This window comes from Nannobrachium achirus (genome assembly GCF_963921795.1).
Source record: "Nannobrachium achirus genome assembly, chromosome: 22".
NCBI classification, from domain to species: Eukaryota; Metazoa; Chordata; class Actinopteri; order Myctophiformes; family Myctophidae; genus Nannobrachium; species Nannobrachium achirus.
In genome coordinates, this window is record NC_137829.1 from 53,684,484 (window position 1) to 53,708,218 (window position 23,735).

The window sequence follows — 23,735 nt, forward strand, 5'->3', positions numbered from 1 at the left end:
ACGTAATGGTTGTCCATGCTGTTGTTTACAGATACAATGTTCTCCAACGCAGCTGCCATGCCTTCTCTATGAACTTTGCTAAAACAAAAACGTCCTTAGTGAACAACCAGCGTAACATGGAACATTCAGACATCCAAAACTAATCTGGATTTTTGGCTTGCATTTTTTCAAATAAGACATTTCTTAAGACATTATACAGCGGACACCGGACAGTGAAAAACTAAATGAAACTAGGGCTGTCACGATATGACATTTTACATGACGATTAATTGTCACTCGGCGATGTGGCGATTAACGATTTAATTGTGTTTTTGTCGTTGATAATTACATTTCTGTTTGGCTTTTAGGCTTTGAAGTTGTACATCATAACCTAAATATACAAAGAAATTACTGACATATTTGACAACTTTATACTGAAAGAACATTGATAGTGGAAATAGCCGATCTACAAGCTCACAGTGAGCTTGTAGATCTGCTATTTCCACTATTTTTGACCTTTTTTTAAATATATGAACATTTTTCAACATGGAAACGATTATGACGATTATGAAAAATAATCACGATTATGTCAAAAAAAATCATGATTAGACGATTATGTAATAATTGTGACAGCCCTAAATGCAACTCATCCTCCACAACTCCAAGATCACAAAGAACACACAAACACTGCTCCTCAGGAATACCAGTATACCTACTGTACCTCAACTGAATACCAGTATACCTACTGTACCCTCTTCAAATGAATATCATTTTGGGGGTCCTTCACATGAAAAGGTTTGAGAACCACTGACATAGTAGTCTCTCAAGAACAGACTAACTGAGCTCCAGTTGAGTGAAAAGGACCTTTTCTTTGATGATGGCTGGCCAGATTGCTAACATACAACAATAATGTGTACCCGTTCTGAATGGGTTAAGAAGAGACAGATGACACGACTTGAAAGCAGGGCCGTCTCACATGCCTCTGTGAATCCATTATCCTCTCATTCAGTCTCTCTCCCTCTCTCTGTCACAACACACACACACACACACACACACACACACACACACACACACACACACACACACACACACACACACACACACACACACACACACACACACACACACACACACAGGGGCGTCACACCAAATTCTGGGCCCTGGGTACAAGGATTCACTGCGGGTCCCCCATGAATGTTAACTATTGAAAAATAGCAGATATACAAGCTCACAGCGCGGCGAGCTTGTATATCTGCTATTTTTGAAAAATCGTGAAAATGTGTGCCAAGAAACCTATGTTTTCATGTCAGTGATGCTCAAACTTTTTCATGTGAAGGACCCCCCATCTCAAAATATTTAGATCCAGGGACCCCCAGAAGCAAAATTTGAGTGACAAATGTTCACTTAAAAAATACATATATTCAAAGATTTGCGCACATGTTCACGACTTTTCAAAAATAGCAGATCTACAAGCTCGCAGCGCGGCACTCGGTGCCGTGCTGTGAGCTTGTATATCTGCTATTTTTCAATAGCTAAAATTACTAGGGCCCCTCCACCTTGGGCCCCAGTAACTCAGTCCCACTTTCCTACCCCCTGTGACGCCCCTGCACGCACACACACACACACACACACACACACACACACACACACACACACACACACACACACACACACACACACACACACACACACACACACACACACACACACACACACACACACACACACACACACACACACACACACACACACACACACACACACACACACGGATGGCAGGGTGCGAGCAAAGCATTATCATTCAGGGCACAGACAGGTGTCTGTGTGCAGACTGGGCCCCGCCCCCCCCCAGTGTGTCCCTTATGATTCACCGGCTGCCAATTACAAAAGGAGTTATCAATTCCAGCACCGTGCCCCCGTCTGGGGGAGATCCACTTCAATGACACCAGAGCTGCACGCACGCACGCACGCACGCACGTACGCACGCACGCACGCACGCACGCACGCACACTAGAGATGGGATTTATGGCTCTTTGAAGTGAGCCGGATCTCTGGGATCCGTTCCTTTCAAAGTGCCGTTCAAAAGACTGGCTCATTTTAGTTACTTTGTAGATTTTGATTATGATTGCAAATCACTTCAACCCTATATACGTTTATTTCGGACATACATAGGTACATACCTGCCATTTGAAAATAGCCGATCTACAATCTCGCAACGCGACGCATTGTCAGCTTGTAGATCGGCTATTTTCAAATGATTTTTCTACATTTCACTCATTGGAAAACCTGTGAAACAGGACATTCTGCATAATGAGTACGTTCCGACATTAACATTCCAAACTTCTACTTGGCCCCTGCTGTGAACCGGATCATATCGTTCAAAAGCCTCGATTCGTTCGCGAACGTCCCACCTCCAATACGCACGCACGCACGCACGCACGCACGCACGCACGCACGCACACACACACAGCCAGTGTGTGTGTCGCTACCTGACAGCCGTTTACGCACGGGGAGCATAGTGCCAGCTGGACCCGCTTCCCGCCAACAAGGCTACCCAGAGGGCTTTGCTCCTCGTTAGCGTGGGAGCAACAAGGCTTAATGGAACTGATACCAGGGGCTTCTCACCTGGGCCAAAACACTCTGAGATGGTGATGATAATATTAACGTTAATGTATAAACAAATAGATAACGATGTCACTTTATTTAGATTTTAACCACTTTAACATTATTTTATACATTAGCTACCGGTATTCAAAAATAGTGCGACGATTCGAAGGATCAAAGCTAGTTCAGTGGACGGTCACAAGGGGGCGCGCACGCGGAGGGGGACGGGACACTGGGTCCCGCCCCCCCCCCTTACCCAAGGTTCATAAGGTAAGGTAGCTGGTGGGTCTCTTTCTGTTGCTTAGCGCTGCTGCTGCTACGCATGGCTGTCTCGGAGGGGTTACTGGTTATTTGTGCTGCTGACTTCTGCTTGAATCATGTCTTTCGTGTCTTGGCTGCTGTTTACGTTGGGATCAAGGCAAGGTTGTATGAAAAAACTTTGGGATTGTGGATTCTGGTAGACACTGCTGTGTTCTAGTACTGTTCTAGTTCTGTTTCAACAAGTTGTGGGTCTCCGCTGATGTTGCTAATTCCCAGCTGATTTCTGCAGTGCAGTGCTGCTGATCCAATGCGGCAGTTGTTGTTGTTGCTAGGCTAATTTAATATGTTTGTGCTGTTGTTGTTGTTGCTAAGCTAGTTTAATTGTGCCTTTGTGGGCCACCGCTCGCTAAGGGGAACTCGGTTGGTGGTGCTCGTGCTGTGTACTGTGCTGGTAACAGTGGTCGTGTTTTGTCGACGGCACTGGCCTTATCTGCTAGGGTTGAGCAATCGTTTTCCATTCGGAAGCTAGCTTTTGCCTGTTGTTAGCCGGCTAGCTTGTAGCTTCTTTACCAATGGCTATTAGCTGGTAAAACAGCTTGCTATTCATATTCAAGGCACAAAGGAATGGCCCATGTGAGATCATTACCTTTATGAACAGTATTATTATAGTATATATATTATATTATTTTACGTAGGTTGCGTGTGTCTGTAAACAGCATCTACCTGGCGTCCACGCTAGCAGAGTTTACGTCATCAAGCGGAGGGTTGCGCCCGTCGGTGCATAACTAAGCACGGTGGGTGGGAAGTGTAGTTCTCCATCATTTCAAGCCGCGGTGCCGTGTTAGAAGTAAGAGGCGTATGAACTACAGGCATGGCGGGCCAGGAGAAGGCTGCCTCTCCTCGGTTTCTATGTGTATGTTTTATTTATTATGTCGATGGCCCAATTCAGTCTTGTACGGTCTGGCCGTCTTAATAGCTGCTTGCGAGACGCAGTCATTCAGGGGAGGCGCTGGTTGCTATACCATAGCTGCAGCTAAGGTGTTCTTGTCGCTTCTCAGACCATGGTGGGGCTGCTGCCCTCATTTGTTCCACATATTTTATTATCGATGATGCTGTCTGTTCTGCTACTGTAGGAGCCATCGTTCATTCCAGCCACGAGCTGTCTGTTGATGGTCGGCTAGCTTGCAACTCAGAACTCATGTAGCTAAAGAGGTTTGCTAACGTTCCGTAATGACTCTTCAAGCTGCCTATTCCATGGGGGTTGCGTGTGTCCGTGGTCAGCAGCTACCTAGCATACAGGCTAGCAGAGGGTAGCGTCACGAAGCGAAGGGTGGCGCACGTTCTGCGCATTCTGAGCACATGGGTAATGTGGCTCTCTAGCATTCAACCTCCATGTCACCTGGTCCGTTACGATTCTTTTTCGTTATTATATTATTTTATGTGCACGCGCAGTTCAATAGGGCAGGGATGCGCATGTATTATCAATGTCTATGCTTCGCTTGTGCCCACTGTACAAGCTTAGCATACAGGCTTCGTTTGCTGTTCATGAGGATTTTGCCTGGTCTCGGTTAATGCTAGCTTTGCCCAAGCTGCGGCTGCCTGCTGGCATAGCAGCTGATGATGGCTGCCGATGCTACTCTTGGTGAAAACGCTAACATCTGTTTATGTTTGCAGCTCGGGACAGAAACTGCCGCGTGTCTGTTGGCATCAGGGCGGCGTCGAGTGTGGCAGCGTTGAAGGTGAAGTCATTGGATACTATCCTCTATCGAGCTGCCATATTTGTTTCAATCTAAGGTTATAGTTCTGGGTCACTGCGTATTGCACTGTATGTCCTTGTGGTGTTTCCGTAGCTGCGGCACTCGAGCTAATAATTACAGCTAAGGCTACTGGTAGTGAAAAATGACGAGTTGTTTATCTTTACAAATCACGTTAAAGCGGCCACAGGACTGTTGCTATCATGTTCACCATTGCAGCTCCAGGATAAAGGCCGCTAACGCCATGCTTTCTTTTCAGCTTCAGGCTAAAGTGCTACATGTCTGTTGCTAACATTACTTTATCACTACAGATGCATGCCGGAGCTGTGGCAGGGGCAGGCCCGCTACTACAGCATCATGTTATCATGGCAGCTTCAGGCTAAAGTGCTACAGGTTTGTTGCTAACATTATTATGTCACTACAGATCCATGCCGGAGCTGCGGCAGGCCCGCTACTACAGCATCATGTTATCATGGCAGCTGCAGGCTAAGCTGCTACATGTTCCGCTAACAGTGTGTTTTCTTCATAGCTTTGTGCTGCGGCTGCTACATGCCTGCTAACATCATGTTTTTCAGATTCAGGCTGGAGCGGCTGCATGTATGTCATTGCAGCGTCATGCCGCAGCCGCTGCGTTTTTTCTATTAACATGTCATCTCTATAGCTTCGTCCACGGCTGTATAATACCATGAAGCCAGTCAGGAGTCGATTGGCACTGCAGAGGGCTCTGCTACTACAGCATAAGCTAACGCAAGCAAGGCGGTCGGCACGCCCGCCAACCCACCGCCCACCCGCCTGCCGGCATGCCCGCCAGCCCGCCGCATCGTGCTGGAAGCTTGTGGGGCGCAGGCCCGTTTCCGGGGGCGTTGTCATGCTGCAACACGCCGACGCCGGTCACGCTGCCATCATGCCGCGAAGGAACCCGGGAACCTCTCACCAGCGACGGCTATCCCGGAAGCATTGCGGAGCCAGACTCTAGCAGGTAAATAGCGGCGCATTTGCTTGTTCGGTTCTGTTGGGGTGTCAGTTGCTCTCTAAGCTGGGAAATAATGGGTAGCCATAGTTAAATAGCAGCACATTCGCTTGTTCTGTTTGTTGGGTTTTAGCCGCTCTCTTGCATTGCTTGACTTTAAAAGTCAAGATGTGGTTTGGGTTGAGTTCTTATATGGGCTTCAGCGGACTCTGCAGCAGAACTAACCCACTTTTCCATCCTTTATTTCCATGCCGAAACACCTGGTCATCCGCCTGATGTCTGCTCCCGACGCCGGGCACCCATGACACGCACCTGGTTCGGCATAAAACCGAGAGCTGCGGCCTACCCACCCAGCTGGCTGCCTGCACGCCGGCCCCCCCGCCCGACAGCCTGTCTCCCAAACCTTCGCACAGCTCTCTCTCTGGACCGGTGCAGCGACAAACAGCAGTGCTCCGGGTGCCGTCATCAACCATGAAATCCTTTAGCCATCGGGCATCGGCAGCTATGTCCGTTCATCACACTCTGCATCTGAAGTCCGGCACGCCCAGCTGTCGATGAGCATCAAGCCCACGCAACTCAGGACTGAAGCGGCTGCACCATTAGCACAGGTTTAGAAGGTTACATTATGCGGTTCTGCTTCAGCGTATACCTGATAAGGTTGTGTGTTTTATTGCTGCCTCTCACATGTATGGGTTTATTGCTGTGCTTCACATGTATGTAAAATGCAAGGCAAGGTGTCCTTTAAGGTTACACCAGTACAGTTTGCTGCTCTGCTTCGGCGTATACCTGATATATTTGTGGGTTTTTCGTGCTGCCTCTCTGCTGCGCTTCACAGGTCTTTAATTAGTGTTATACTTAGTGGCTCCTGCCCACTATAGCATCGCTAAAAGTACACTAGAGCTACCTTTCTTTCGCTGGTTGGCTTTAGGCAAGCTGCTAGTATTAATACATTCGGTACTACTGTGTATTTCTTTTGCTTGCTCATTCTAGTATACAATAGCGCTCTAGAGTACTAGAGTCGGTCAGTAGGTATAGTGTAATTGCCTCCGGCTCAGCAGTAACCGCGCATTCATTCGCTGTTGCCTTTAGTATTCCATAGCGCTCTAAAGCACTAGGTTAGGCGGTACATAGTTTAGTTGCCCCCCGCTCCGCAGTAAGGTTAAAATGTATTTGCTTAGATTTACAGCCAAGCTGCCTCCTTCGCCGTTGGTTAGCGCTGGCATGAGATTATTATTCTGAATAAACGGTGCTCACCACTGCTTCTGGTTCTGCTGTCAGTTATATAGTTTTCAGTGATGCTGCTCCCGTTATTCACTTAAGCCGTTTAGCATTGCTGCAAGTTAGATATTTTCAGTATTACTGCAAGTTAGATAGTTTCAGTATTGCTGCAAGTTAGATATTTCAGTGCTGCCGCGCTATATTAGGCCACTGTGTTGCTGATAGGTTTGCTCGTTCTAGGTTAAATGCATCGCTGCGTGCTCCAATATTTCTATCACGCAAAGCTAGGTGGTTGCTGGGGTGTTAGTTAGGTAGGATGTTACAAGCTGTTCTGGTGCTTAAACTAATATGAATAAAAGGTCTCATCGCTGCTTCTGGTTCTGCTGTCAGTATATAACTGTCAGTGTTGCTGCTCCCGCTTTGCACTAGGATGTTTAGTATTGCTACTAGTTAGATTGCAGTGTATCGTTTAAGTACAGCAGAACAGCCTTCCTCGCCGTTGGCTTCGGTCTGCAAGCTGTTATTATTCTTACTTATTATTTTGCTTAATAGTATTTATAGCGATCCATGCAAGCTGTTATTATTCTTACTTTTTGCTTTAGCAGTATTAATAGCGATCTATAGCAATAGGACAGGCAGTTCATAGTTTGCCCCCGCAGTAACGATAATTCTTAATCGCTAGAGTCACAGCAGAGCTGCCTTCCTCGCCGTTGGCTAGCGCTGGCATGGGATTCTGAGCTTTTGGCGTGTTTTGGGGGTTTTGTAGTTTTGGGGGGTCTCGGGCCAGAGCTCGCTGTAATAAGATTATGCCCTCGATACTCATGGCAACATGGGGATCGTGGGTCAGCGAGAAATGGCCCGAGGCAGAATCCATGCCAATCAATGCTTTCACTTAGGCTATAGATTCTATGCTGTCTTATAGTAGCGCTTAAGGTAGGCTGCCAATATGATGCGCTTATATAGGCCTTAGATATTATGCTGTCTCTATAGTAGGGTGCTCAATATGCCATGCTGTGTGTGATGCTTGCTCTCTGCCTTCATTCTTGTTAATAAAGTATACCTAAACCCAAGTGATCGTCTCCTGAAATAGTGCGACGATTCGAAGGATCAAAGCTAGTTCAGTGGACGGTCACAAGGGGGCGCGCGCGCGGAGGGGGACGGGACACTGGGTCCCGCCCCCCCCCCCCCTTACCCAAGGTTCATAAGGTAAGGTAGCTGGTGGGTCTCTTTCTGTTGCTTAGCGCTGCCCCGCCTCCACCCCAGCGCCACCGTTAGGTTCTGCCTCAGATCCCCCGTGGGGGGTCTCGGGCCAGAGCTCGCTGTAATAAGATTATGCCCTCGATACTCATGGCAACATGGGGATCGTGGGTCAGCGAGAAATGGCCCGAGGCAGAATCCATGCCAATCAATGCTTTCACTTAGGCTATAGATTCTATGCTGTCTTATAGTAGCGCTTAAGGTAGGCTGCCAATATGATGCGCTTATATAGGCCTTAGATATTATGCTGTCTCTATAGTAGGGTGCTCAATATGCCATGCTGTGTGATGCTTGCTTTCTGCCTTCATTCTTGTTAACTCATACCCTGCCAAAAAAGATGTTTCTATAATAAAAACGTCTTTAAAACGTCTTTTTCACTATGGACCTCCCTGCCAGACGTCTTCTGAACGTCTTTTTTAAAAAAATAATAAAAAAATAATAATAATAATTTGAATTTTTTTTTTTTTTTTTTAAGTTTTGGACCTCCAACAGTGTACTAGGCATGATCGCGATCGCGAAATTGCATGTTTAACCCCCATACCAACCCCATCTTTCAAACATGGCAGCCATGTTTGTTTACATTTGAAGAAAACATAAGGGCTCCTTTCTCCTGAATGCCTGAACGGATTTCCAAGCGGATTTTTTTGTTTGAAAGCTGTGAAAAGCATGCACATGCATAGTGCATGATCTGTGCACGAATGTGTGCACCAGCGTGCACACTATTTTTTTAACCCTTTGTTGGCGAACCGGCAATATAAGAGGTCATCCCACTTTAAATATGGCACCGACTGAGTTAATAAAGTATACCTAAACCCAAGTGATCGTCTCCTGAAATAGCAGATATACAAGCTCGTAGATCTGCTATTTTTTTTTACTATTTTTGCTATTTTAGACCTGCTATTTTTGCTATTTTACCACTGTTATAGAAACATGCGTTTTTTTCAGAAAACCATTAGCATTTAGAAGATATTTGTAGAGTCGGTTCCTGAGGTCTAAAGGGTTAATGGAACTAATACCAGTCATTCTGAGGTCTAAAGGGTTAATGGAACTAATACCAGTCATTCTGAGGTCTAAAGGGTTAATGGAACTAATACCAGTCATTCTGAGGTCTAAAGGGTTAATGGAACTAATACCAGTCATTCTGAGGTCTAAAGGGTTAATGGAACTAATACCAGTCATTCTGAGGTCTAAAGGGTTAATGGAACTAATACCAGTCATTCTCAACCTGTGCCAAAAACACTGAGATTGTGATGATAATAATTATGTGTGAATATAATTAAAAATGTCATGGTACTTTTTCTTGAAAAATGTTTTCATTGGGATACCAATGAAAAGGAACTACACATACGTATTCTATGTTAGTGTCTTTGTTATGAGTTGTTATGCATCATAATAAATGTTTATCAGGAGTCTTATGAAGCCTTATTGTAAGTGCATTCAAGTGCTGTTCCCTATGAGACACAAAGAGCCTGCTTTGTTCCCTATGGAGACACAAAGAGCCTGCTTTGTTCCCTATGGAGACACAAAGAGCCTGCTTTGTTCCCTATGGAGACACAAAGAGTCTGCTTTGTTCCCTATGGAGACACAAAGAGCCTGCTTTGTTCCCTATGGAGACACAAAGAGTCTGCTTTGTTCCCTATGGAGACACAAAGAGCCTGCTTTGTTCCCTATGGAGACACAAAGAGCCTGCTTTGTTCCCTATGGAGACACAAAGAGCCTGCTTTGTTCCCTATGGAGACACAAAGAGTCTGCTTTGTTCCCTATGGAGACACAAAGAGCCTGCTTTGTTCCCTATGGAGACACAAAGAGCCTGCTTTGTTCCCTATGGAGACACAAAGAGTCTGCTTTGTTCCCTATGGAGACACAAAGAGCCTACGTTGTTCCCTATGGAGACACAAAGAGCCTACGTTGTTCCCTATGGAGACACAAAGAGCCTACGTTGTTCCCTATGGAGACACAAAGAGCCTACGTTGTTCCCTATGGAGACACAAAGAGTCTGCTCAAATTATTATTAATTATTGGTATGACATAACAGTTGTGTGCTGGCATGGCTCTGAATCAAACTCAAGACGCACATCACATCACATCCCCCCCCCCCCCCCCCCCCCCCACACACACACACACACACACACACACACACACACACACACACACACACACACACACACACACACACACACACACACACACACATCTCCCCCCACTGTCCAGTCCAATAAAGCAGACAAGCCCCAAAGTCATCTTGGAAACAGCAGAATACAAATCACATCAAGAGCCCAGTGTTTTAGGTTTTGTGTAGCATATCGTCGTTGTCGGGTGAAAACCCTGTGCGTCCAAAACCGTTCGTTTTTCATTTATCATTTTAAAATGGATTTAAACGAGTGAAAACAGCCGATGGTTGTGTGCTTGTAGATCGGCTGTTTTCACTACTTTTGTGCGACCGCCTTGTATGATGAAGCAGGGCTTTGCTTTAAGAAAGAAGGTACACATTTGAAATTTGGAGATACGAGGTTTCCGCTCGACAGCGACGATATACAGTAAGCAGAGAGGACGGTATGTTCTCTTCTCAGTCACACGTTTTTCAGTCCCCTGAAAGAGACAGAGGCAGAGGGGACTGATCATTCATTGATTATTCTATTAAATTATCGATTACTATTTTCATGATCAGATTTTATAATTAGAACTGCAGACTCGCTCCCAGTCTTCCACCTCTTCAGACTACCTCAGCCTGCAGCGCTCTCCCTAGCCTGGACGACCTTGAAGGCTCGTGCAGAAAGGCTGAAATGTCATTTAGAGAGCACATTATGTAGACTGACTGATGCCACATCGTCTGCTAAATGCCTAAATGGTAATTGTAAATCATAATGGAGAAGAAATGGATGTGTTGGATGAACCGTTGGATGTGTTGGATGAACCGTTGCGTTGGTGTTGGAGCGTCCTTGAGGAAGACACCAGGGATGGGACGATATGAACATGTCATATCATGATTATTGTGACCAAAGAAATCGCGATTTACGATATTTATCGCGATAATCAAAATAATCCCAAACATCCATTTTCCTGCGGCGGAACATTTGCCAAAAAATAGCAGATCTACGTTGCGTTGTGAGCTCGTCACTGCACGTCTAACAGGCTCCGTTGCGTACGTCTCCGTGTGAAAGTGATCACAGGAGCTGCACGCTGAGGTGCTGCGTTTCAGTTTCAGTTAATACCATCCTGTAGGGCACTGGTTCTCTGGGCACCCCTATAATAATAATACCATCCTGTAGGGCACTGGTTCTCTGGGCACCCCTATAATAATAATACCATCCTGTAGGGCACTGGTTCTCTGGGCACCCCTATAAATATTATTTTCATCCAAGGCACCCTACATTATTATATTCCTAATTTTCACTCCCAGCACCTTATATTTATAGCATATTTAAGCGATTATGTTGTGAGGAAAGCGAGATAATAGCCATTCTACCACTTTTTGTGGTCACATTCAGATACTGGATTCTGATTGGCACAGTGGTAAATCAGTCAACAACCTAGAGTTGTCTCATGGACCCCGCCCACTGTTGTGTTGCAGTTGATTGTAACTAAATAACCTTGCAAGTTACAACTGTGTTTCATTTATATGGTAGAAGTGGTAGAAAATGTACCTTCGCCTCATGCAACTCTGAAACAGTGGTAAATCAGCCAACAACCCACTCCCTCTCATGGTAAATGGCTTACTTTTGGTTAGAACTGACTGAAAATAACTTTGTACTTCAAGTTTAAAATGATACTAAATATATATTTTAAATGTCGAATACATTTCAAATAATATTATCAAATGATCTCGCGGCACCCCTGGACTGCCGTCGTGGCACCCTGCACCCACTTTGAAAACCCCTGCTGTAGAGCACTGGTTCTCAAACCTTTTCGTGCAAAGGACCCCCATACTGTATGTATTGGGCCGCGGACCTCCTTCTGAAAGGGTATTTAGTGCCATGGACCCCCAGAAGAGAAGATTTATGCTAAAGAAAATATAAATTATCAAAAGGTTTCCAAACCAGCTATTTTTGGTGCAAAGTAAACAGGGCCAAGACTAAACGGAATGGAGCCAAACATAATGTTTAGTCTTTCTGTTCGTCTGAGAATAGACGGCAGCCATGGTCACGATTTTCGATCGAAAAGGTCAAAGCCAAGGTCACGATCAAGATCAAGGTCAAAATGACCTAATCTGTAATACTGTGTCAGGGGGGAGTCTACACTTTATTACTGTTCCTTCTACAGTATTTTCAATTTGTGTGTGTGTGTGTGTGTGTGTGTGTGTGTGTGTGTGTGTGAGAGTGTGTGTGTGTGTGTGTGTGTGTGTGTGTGTGTGTGTGTGTCTGTGCGTGCGTGCGTGCGTGCGTGCGTGTGTGCGTGCGTGCGTTCGTGCGTGCGTGCCTGCGTGCGTGCGTGCGTGCGTGCGTGCGTGCCTGCGTGCGTGCGTGCGTGCGTGCCTGCGTGCGTGCGTGCGTTGTGCGTGTGTAGGGTCTGTAACAATATGCCGAAGGGAAACACTGCTGCTTGCTCTGCCCTCATGAACAAATATTTGCAGTCAAGGAGAAACACAAAACAAAGAGAAAGCGTGCGCGCGCGCGTGCGCACGTGCGTGCGTGTGTGTGTGTGTGTGCGTGCGTGCGTGCGTGCGTGTGTGTGTGTGTGCCAATTACCTTTAGCCTCTTTGTGCTCCTCTGTGATCCTTCTCACTGCCGTAAGCGCCTCTCTCTCATCCTTACCACCTGAGAGAGAGAGAGAGAGAGAGAGAGAGAGAGAGAGAGAGAGAGAGACAGACACACATTTGGGTAAAACAACAGTGTTTACTGAGATTAAAACTGGGTGTGGAGAGCCCTTTAGGGCGAGGTCACGCCACAGTGATGTGGACATCAGGGATCTCCATATATGGGCATAAAAGGGATTTGTTCCCCCTGGCATCACAGGGATCTCTCTAACAGGGCATCATTAATATTGATATCATCAGGGAACTCCATATATGGGCATAAAAGGGATTCTGTTAGTGTGACATCACAGTGAAGCCAGAGTGTGATGTCAGAGCGGCAACCCCATTCTGGTAGAGTGGTTCCCCTGACATCACAGTGACATCAGAGCATGATGTCAGAGCGACAAACCCATAGACAGTAAAAATGTCTACACGGATGGACACGGACAAGCTGTGACGTTTCTCATAGTAAACTGCAACTTTCGGTTGCAATAAATTGAAAGTTAATAAGTTGTGGGTTGGCTGAGTTGTTAAAGATACAGTGCCATGATTTATTTACCCCCTAAAACATGATTATCAGGTATTATGATTATACCAGGAGGAGGATTTTTTCCAAAAGAGTGTACAGAAAGAGTTAAAATTATGTTTTTATGTGGCCACACCCACCAGTTCATTAAGTATGCATGGATGTCATGGTGGGTGGTGACCCAGCTGAAGTTAGCCACACCCACAGTGTTGGGTGAATGGTAAAAGGGGAGGGGATGATTATATGATGTAATTTAATCACTGTTTTCGGATCGGCACTTTTGACCCACAAGGTGTCAGCCTCCAGGAAGAAACCCCAAATAGTGAGGGGATTTAAGGGAGCAAATGCTAATTTCGTGCAATTTTGACTTAAAGCGCGAAATTTTGCACAGATGTAGCCCAGGGCTTGCTCTATTGATTTAACTAGGGCGCCCGAGTCTGCGACCTTCGGGGTCGCCACAGCGGCCAAATCAAGTTGGGCTCCCATTGACTTTCTATACAGGAGGAAAATACCCAGAATTACTTTTTTTTCCTGGGTATTTAAGGAGGATCTGAGGGGTCTAACTAGGGGTTTGTCATCATGCTGAATCCATTGCAGGCATTTGTTTTGCACAAAAAACATTCTGTGGGCTAGAAATGGCCTCAGAAAACAATACATGTATGGGTGCGTTTTCATGTTAGTCGGAGGCCTTAGGGTTTTTTTTTTCTCGTGCTAAAATTTGGACAGATGTAGCTCAGGGCATGCTCTAATGATTTAGCTAGGGCGCCCGAGTCTGCAACAATCGGGGTCGCCACAGCGGCCAAATCAAGTTGGGCTCCCATCGACTTTAGTGATGAAAAGTGATGAGTCATCACTTTTCAGAGTTTTGTTGGTGCTGTGGTGACCCCGAAGGTCGCCGACTCGGGCGCCCTAGCTAAATCATTAGAGCATGCCCTGAGCTACATCTGTGCAAAATTTTGCACTTTTAGACTGATTAGCACGAGAAAAAAAAAACCCTAAGGCCTCCGACTAACATGAATACTCACCCATACGTGTATTGTTTTCTGAGGCCATTTCTAGCCTACTGAATGTTTTTTGTGCAAAACAAATGCCTGCAATGGATTCAGCATGATGACAAACCCCTAGTTAGACCCCTCAGATCCTCCTTAAATACCCAGGAAAAAAAAAGTAATTCTGGGTATTTTCCTCCTGTATAGAAAGTCAATGGGAGCCCAACTTGATTTGGCCGCTGTGGCGACCCCGAAGGTCGCAGACTCGGGCGCCCTAGCTAAATCAATAGAGCAAGCCCTGGGCTACATCTGTGCAAAATTTCACGCTTTAAGTCAAAATTGCACGAAATTAGCATTTGCTCCCTTAAATCCCCTCACTAAAATGCAAAGGGAATACATGATTGCTCATAACAACCACACCAGGGGGTCTAATGAAGTACTGTCAACCTCCAAGACACATTAAAACCAGAAAAATAACAAAACATGGCACCACCTCTTTAAAGTTATACTATGTAACTTTTTTAATAAAACAAATCTTAAAATTTTCCTAACTATTAAATCGCTAAAGTTTTAGAACACCCACTCTGTTAATTTCAGCCCCAAAAGCCTTTTCTTTATATGTTTTCTACATACCCTTGACAGGGGCTGTATTTCCCGGCAAAATGATGTCATCTCCCACATGATACACTACCGGCCAATCACAGCGCCGATCATACACCACCGGCCAATCACAGCGAGTCTTGCTGTCTCTTCAGAAAATAGCTTCCCTTAGCAACTGTGTTTACATTGGTGAAGGAATCTTGCATGCTACTCCCTCAATCCTGGTCTAAAAATGACGGGAGACGGCTCTATGGATTCGTATCGGCGAGGCGGAGGCGGTCGCGGGGGTCGTGGCGGCCGCGGTGGTCCGCGGACCCCCGTTCCGGTGGTCCGCGGCGAAAAACGTCCGAAAAAAGCAATACCGCTACTGACCACTAGTTGAGCAGCTTCCACAGTACAGCTTTAAGGCCACCTCTAGGCTCTGATGCAGCCTGAATCTGTGAGACTGCAGTCTATAATATTATATCTGCAAAAACAATGACAAGACTAATTGCCGTGTTATAGCGGCAATGGAGGCATGTATTATATTGGGGATGATCATTAGCCAAAAATGGCCGATCTGCAAGCTTGTGAGCCTGAACTATCTACGCAGAGAGTTTGGTGTAGAGGGGAAAAAACCTATTGATGCGCTCCCCCACCTCTAAAAATATCTCGACACCCTGATCGTGATCGAGGCAAAGTCATATTGTTCAGAAATTGTGTTGGTTTTGTCTCCTGGCCAAATGATTCAAACTCTTAGTATCCGTATGGTTGTGGGCAGGAACTTTCCGCAAGCACCTAATATGCCTTCTGCACACATGTTCACAACACACAACACGTACATGCAGTGGTCCAGATGTTCAACACATGTTCACAACACACAATACGAACATGCAGTGGTCCAGATGTTCAACACATGTTCACAACACACAACACGTACATGCAGTGGTCCAGAGGGCTCCACAGGCCTCCACTAATCTACAGATACATGCAGTGGTCCAGAGGGCTCCACAGGCCTCCACTAATCTACAGATACATGCAGTGGTCCAGAGGGCTCCACAGGCCTCCACTAATCTACAGATACATGCAGTGGTCCAGAGGGCTCCACAGGCCTCCACTAATCTACAGATACATGCAGTGGTCCAGAGGGCTCCACAGGCCTCCACTAATCTACAGATACATGCAGTGGTCCAGAGGGCTCCACAGGCCTCCACTAATCTACAGATTAGGACGCAGGCTTTTTGAAGAGCGCTGTGTGGTTTCATCTGATGCACTGTGGGGCAGCCCAGGGTCCAAGGAAGACTAATGTTTTAGAGCAGTGGTTTCATCAAGGTGCATTATTTATTGTGCATTTGACCAGTGTTGATTTCATCCACTAAAACTCTGACGAAAAATGTTTGTCGACTGCGTTTTTTTTCACTGAGGAAAACTAAATAAAAACTAAATAAAAACTAAGCTGTGATGACTAAAATTAAGACTAAATATATTGACAATTTTGTCAACAAAATAAAAACTAGACTAAAACGTTAGGGAGGGACTCGTGTAGAAGAGAGTCATTTTATGTTTGGTTGCTCTCAGGTGTTGCGTGCTGAAAATAGCAGATCTACAAGCTCACAACGCGTCGCAGCAAGTGTAAAATATGTCATTACGATGCCATCAAGGCCAGCCAAAATACATTTCAGTTGACTAAATCAACTGTAGATTTAGTCGCCTAAACACACATGATATTTAGTCGACTAAAATTAGACTAAAACGTTTCAGGTGACTAAATTATGACTAAAACTAAAATACATTTTATTCAAAAGACTAGGACTAAAACTAAATCAAAATTTGGATTCAAAAACAACATTGCATTTGAGCCACGGACCACCACTGATGAGTAGCCTCTTACACCCAAAACATAGAATATTTTGTTGTCATTGGATACAATTCCATGCTGTATTGATGTGGTGCCCTAGGAGAGATAGCAAACAGGTAATGATCAGTTCTTCTACATTCTCTGTTTGCGTAGACTAATGCAGATGATTAACAATAATTTAACTCTTTGAGAGTGTAAAATGAAACCAAATGGACCAAATGGTCATTTGGTTACCAACTCTCCATCATTTAGCTGGGGACCACCTGGAACCTCCTCAACAACCACCGGTGGTCCCCAGACCACTGGTAGGGAGGGACGCACGCATAGCCCCCCCCCCCCCCCCCCCCACACACACACACACACACACACACACCATCCTGCAGAATACGCATGCTTCTTCACAAAGCTAAATATCCAGTCAGTCTGCCATACAACTATTCTCACATACACACTCCATAAAATGCAGACAAAGTGCTACAAATGATGAAAACATCGCCCGAAGAAATTATTTGCCTACTAAATATTATCAGTGCACGTAACCATTTAATATCTCTCTATAGTAACCAAATTAATTGAAAGAGTTCAGCTGAGGCCGAGCACAAAAGAATGAGAGAGTGACGTGGTTTTCATATTAAAGGAGTAGTTCACCGCCAAAATGATTTGGGTCCCCATCCGGAGTCAATGGAGGTGAATTTAGACCTAAGAAATTTTTTTGTCTTAGGAATGCAACAAAAAACCCAAAATATTATTGAACTCAAGTCTCCATGGCGTGAGTAATCAATAGAAAAAAGTAATTTTGGGGGTGAACTACTCCTTTAAGTCATTTTCCAAATAGCTGACTTCAGTTATGGTCAAAGGTGCAACTATCGATTATGTTCTAAGCAAATGAATGTATCGATTAATCGAATAATCAATTAATCGATTAACCATTTAAGCGATACATTATGCTTCTTTGCACAATGAGGTCATGCAACAAGTGTGAATAACCGACCACGTTGTGATCTTATAGATCGTTGTGATCTTATAGATCGTTGTGATCGTTGTGATCTTATAGATCGTTGTGATCGTTGTGATCTTATAGATCGTTGTGATCGTTGTGATCTTATAGATCGTTGTGATCGTTGTGATCTTATAGATCGTTGTGATCGTTGTGATCTTATAGATCGGTTATTCTCACCCCGCCTATAATGACATGCCCAACATGGGGACAGATTATTAATCCATTATTTTATACAATTTTCGTTCATTTGTGTTCCCTAGTATTTGTTTGCTTACAAGTGAAATGTCCTCAAATGTAAAGTTTTCTTTCAAATTGATTAGAAAATGTTGTGATTTCTGACAAAATAGCAGTCCAAACATCAGTAATCGGTGGTCTAAGGCTCTCCAAAATAAGGATTGGACCCAAAACATCTGGCCTCGGTCAGACACTGGTCTCCAAGGCTGCTTTGACTTTGCCATTGGTACAGTACTGTATATACTGTACATATATACTGTACTTACTGAAGAAAGCACAGACTAGAGCAGGGGTTCCCAAACTTTTTTGTCTCAGGGCACCCCATAAATATTTTTTTTTAAATCCGAGGCACCCCTACATTATAATTTTCACTCCCAGCACCTTATATTTATAGCATATCATCGTTGTCGGGTGGAAACCTTGTATGTCCAAAACCGTTCGTTTTGTATTCATCATCTATAAAATGTACTAAACTAGTGAAAACAGCAGATCTACAAGCACACAAGTGCTTGTAGATCGGCTGTTTTCACTAGTTTTGTGTGACCGAGGTTTCTGCCTGACCGTGACAATATTTTAGTGATTATGTTGCGAGGAAAACGTTGAAATAATAGCCATTTTGGTTAGAACTGACTGAAAATAACTTTGTACGTCAAGTTTAAAATGATACTAAATAAATTCCAAATATTATCAAATTATCTTGCGGCACCCCTGGACTGCCGTCGCGGCACCACTTTGAAAACCCCTGGACTAGAGAACTGAACGAGACATCTCTAACCCTGGAGTTCAGGCACCAGAAGACATCTTTTTGATATTTTTGATACATGAGAGTCTTGCAGATGTAGACACTTGACCCACTTTGAGTTCCACCCCACAGATACAATTCCTGACTAAAAAATGTATTTATTCGACATTAAGAATGTAACATTCGCACACATACGACATACCAGAGTCTTATCTAAGAAGTGTTAAATAAAATTATAAAATTATCAGTCTATTTTACACCAATGTGCCTGCAGGAAATCAATGCGATAAACAAAACCTTGAAATCCTTTGACTCTTTGCAACTACAGATTAGTGCTTTGAGAAACAAGGCTATTAATATGCTGGTTGCTTCCATTACAAGATGCCATTACTTTAATGACATGCTCTGCAGGCAGAAAACAAGGCAGGCTAAACAGTTTATTATATTAAATCCAGGCTGAGGCACAAAATCTTCAAGCAAAATGCAGACAAGAGCAAAGTAAGGTTTGGCAACAAAAGGCAAAGTATAGTGTAGACCCTCTCTATGAGAGGCTGATGATCATCAGTATAGTGTAGACCCTCTCTATGAGAGGCTGATGATCATCAGTATAGTGTAGACCCTCTCTATGAGAGGCTGATGATCATCAGTATAGTGTAGACCCTCTCTATGAGAGGCCTATGAGAGGCTGATGATCATCAGTATAGTGTAGACCCTCTCTATGAGAGGCTGATGATCATCAGTATAGTGTAGACAGACTCTATGAGAGGCTGATGATCATCAGTATAGTGTAGACCCTCTCTATGAGAGACTGATGATCATCAGTATAGTGTAGAACCTCTCTATAAGAGGCTGATGATCATCAGTATAGTGTAGACCCTCTCTATAAGAGGCTGATGATCATCAGTATAGTGTAGACCCTCTCTATGAGAGGCTGATGATCATCAGTATAGTGTAGACAGACTCTATGAGAGTCTGATGATCATCAGTATAGTGTAGACCCTCTCTATGAGAGGCTGATGATCATCAGTATAGTGTAGACAGACTCTATGAGAGTCTGATGATCATCAGTATAGTGTAGACAGACTCTATGAGAGTCTGATGATCATCAGTATAGTGTAGACAGACTCTATGAGAGGCTGATGATCATCAGTATAGTGTAGACCCTCTCTATGAGAGGCTGATGATCATCAGTATAGTGTAGAACCTCTCTATGAGAGGCTGATGATCATCAGTATAGTGTAGACCCTCTCTATAAGAGGCTGATGATCATCAGTATAGTGTAGACCCTCTCTATAAGAGGCTGATGATCATCAGTAGTGTCCCTCTCTATGGCCCTCATTTATCAATGGAGTGTAAAAAACAGTGTATTTTTTTCCACCACATTTTGCGTAGGGCAACGTTCACGTGGCATTTACCAACACACCCTAAACAGACACGCCTGGCGTACATTTGATCTTAGCATTGATAAATGCGCAGGCTGAAATTTAAATAACACGCCCTTAATTATTCTCAAAACGCCCCGATTTTACGACTAGAACAACCCGAATACGACCTAACAACGAAAGGAAAGCCAATAGAAGAGAGTTTACTCTGCACGCTTCAAGTTCACTCCCATGTCTGCGTCTCACACAGACCACACACACACATGCACATATGCACGCACACACCACCAAGCCCAGCAGCATTTTGGTTCACTGTGGAACCATTATTACCATTTATTTTGTATAGTAGGCTAAGCTTGCAGCCTACATGAGTGACACCACACCAGTCATTGTCACGAATGGAATATATTAATTTAACCCAATATCGGCAACGGCACAGTGCGCGTTTGAGTGGTTAAAAAAAAGAAAAAAGAAAGCTAAATCATGTAGCCTATTCCCCATAAACCACAGGATGCCGTGCATGCGATGTTACAGAGAGATACTGACAAGGAGGCAGTCATAATCTGAAGGTTTGAAGCGTCGGGTGGGTTTTATCCTTAATACATAACTCCATATAGAACACACTTGTATAATAGTTGGATACCTCACGGTCCACGAAAAGAAGCAGTGCCGCTCCGCTTCCGACTCCTCGATCAAAATGCTTGAGTCTCGCATAAGCGGTCGTATCCTGACCTAAAAGCTTCTTCTGAGCCAGATCGGCAATTCTATCTGAATGACTGTTAAAGCACTTGTGTTAGATTGCTTCCATATCGCTAGATTATAATTGCTTGTCATTGTAACTTGGGAAAAAGATCGGTGTGCATATAGCCTATAAAATGTTATATTTTCACAGGGATTAATTATTAGTGTTAAATAAACATTTTGGAGTGGATACATGAGTCAGATAGTTAGACACATTGCTGCCCTGCATGTCTACAATGGAATAAGAGGTGTAAGATGAATCCTACACCACCTCAGAACCTGACGTGAGATCTGATCCTACCCTACGCCAACGTCAAAGTCACGTTGAAATGATAAATATCGAGACTTGCCTACATTTCGGTGTACACGCGTGTGCACGCAAAACTTGCGTCCTCGTTCATCCTCGATACCAGCGTCTTTTTTTTTTATGAATTGAGTACATAGGACCCCAATGCCAAACAAGCCATTGAGCTTTCTGTGGTTTAAATCCTTTCAGTAGAAGTTGTATCAGTGAACTGTACTGTCCTGTCCCTTTTGCCATTCAAAATATCATCCCCCGTAAAATAGGCCTACTCCTAACACCAGCTGTAGCCTGTTTAACTGGTGAGGGCCCCAGCCCAGATTGACAGCTGTCTGTCTGCCTTCCCAGGATCTCCTAATTTGGGGTTAATTAGCCTAGGATCAAGGCTATCAAAGCTGTATTTTATAGATGATATAAAAATGTAAATAAAATACATCTATGATATTCTTGATCCAAGGCTAAGGTTTTATGCTGGCATAATTGCATCATATTTATAAAATGTGTATACATTCCTGCTCCAGCTAGTAAGTTATACAGAAGATGGAAGCATAGGACAGCGATTATAGAAATATAATATTAGACCTTAATTGTGGAATGTTCAATCATGTTCTAATCATGTATGCCTATGTGTTACATTACTTAAGGCCATTTTCTAAATATTTGACTTTTTAACATGTAGAAAAATAATTGCCAAATTTGACATCAAAGTGCCCACTCTTCCTTAGTGCCCACTGTTGTGTTACATGCTAGCTGTCTGTCCCTCATCCATCCATCTCTGCCACTGAGACACTCCATTCTCATCTTCTCATTTGATATACATATTCTCAATAGGCTACAGTAAAGGTTGATTCTAAATATTTACAACAGTTAAAAGAAACTAATTTGCCGAATGCGTCTCACACACACACACACACACACACACACACACACACACACACACACACACACACACACACACACACACACACACACACACACACACACACACACACACACACACACACACACAGGACCGCCCCTCTCTCTCGTTCAGTAGACACAGCGACAGGCAGGCGACAGCGTCTTCTTTCAGTATAGTAATGGACCTTTCCCCAACTTCAAGAACATAACTTGTCTATTGTACTTTCTGATTCTGACCCGCGGTGGACATACTGAACAGCAGGGCAACAGCGCTCCGTTGTCAACAATCTCTAGAAGCTAACGCTGTATAGCTGTTAGCAGCATCGACGGAGCAGCGGAGCTCTACAGTAGCAGGCTGGCTGCTCTGCCGAACGCATGGATGTGAATGAGCGTTCCAGCGTAGAGATGGGGCGTTCGCGAACGAATCAAGTCTTTTGAATGGCTCTTTGAAATGAACGATGGGATCCGGTTCGCAGTATAGGGAGCCGTTCCTTTTGTAAATGAACGGCTCTTTGAAAGGAACGGATCTTAGAAATCCGGCTCACTTCAAAGAGCCATAAATCCCATCTCTAGTGGAACTCAGAACTGTGACTGCAGCTGCTGTGCGCAAGCACGCAGAAGGCAACTTTGCTCGTCTTTGATCGGGATCACGCAACGCTATATTTTAGCGGTAATTACGAGACGATTTCACCAAAATTATTACAAAACAGTACCACAGGGAATACATGTGAAATTAGATATAAACGTTATTACTAGAGCTGGGATGCGATTAAAATTTTTAATCTAATTAACTCATTGAATGCCATTTCAAGATGGCCCCCAAGTACCAGACTGCCACTATCCTAGATTTCTAGTGCACGGATCAATTTTTAGTGCACGGATCGTGCACGCCCATGCACCATATATGCATCATATGTGTAGTACTTTTTAACAGCTTTCAAACAAAAAAATCCGCTTGGAAATCCGTTCAGGCATTCATGAGATAGAAGCCTTCAAAGTCAGACAAAACAAACACTGCCACCTTCCAAATTTCTAGTGCACGGATCAATTTTTAGTGCACGGATCGTGCACGCCCATGCCTAGATCATGCACCATATGTGTAGTACTTTTTAACAGCTTTCAAACAAAAAAATCCGCTTGGAAATCCGTTCAGGCATTCATGAGATACAAGCCTTCAAAGTCAGACAAAACAGCCATTTTTGACATTTTGAAAGATGTGTTTGTTATGGGGCTAAACATGCAATTTGAGGCATTTTTAGAAATTTTTTTATAAAAAAAAATTTTGAAAAAAAAAAAATTTTTTTTTTTTTTTTTTTTTTTTTTCAAAATGGCTTCCAACTCGGGAAACTCGGGCTGTGGCAGCCTGGGAGTACTGTAATAACTCGTGAAACTCGTGCCTTGGCAGTCAATGAGTTAATTACAGGCTCTGTGATTAATTAATCGCGATTAATCGCATTTTAATCGCACATCGATATTTGACCTGAGAACAGTGAGAAACATTTTTTCAAATGGATTTTTGTATACGAGTGAATCAATGAATAGTGAATACATAGGTTTAAGCAACAAAATATTGTTTATTTCTTTAAGCAAAGTGGTACTTGGCCAAGACCAACAGGAACTTTGACATTACTTGAGATTCAGGTAGCTTACATAAATTGTCCACTAGGTGGCAGAAGATACCTCCACTCCTCCACACTTCAGTAAACTT

The 23,735-nt window shown here is 44.1% G+C and overlaps 1 protein-coding gene across 1 annotated transcript in view; it reads right to left on the reverse strand.

The window, feature by feature from the left end:
* Positions 1-23,735, reverse strand: part of LOC308307685 (polyprenol dehydrogenase) — a gene marked incomplete at its 3' end in the record, with an annotated part of 93,975 nt that overhangs the window by 50,368 nt on the left and 19,872 nt on the right. Inside the window, exon 3 of the mRNA XM_080752951.1 lies at positions 12,729-12,797. Within this exon, the coding sequence (XP_080609077.1) occupies positions 12,729-12,797 (69 nt within the window). The remainder of the gene's footprint in view (positions 1-12,728; positions 12,798-23,735) is intronic.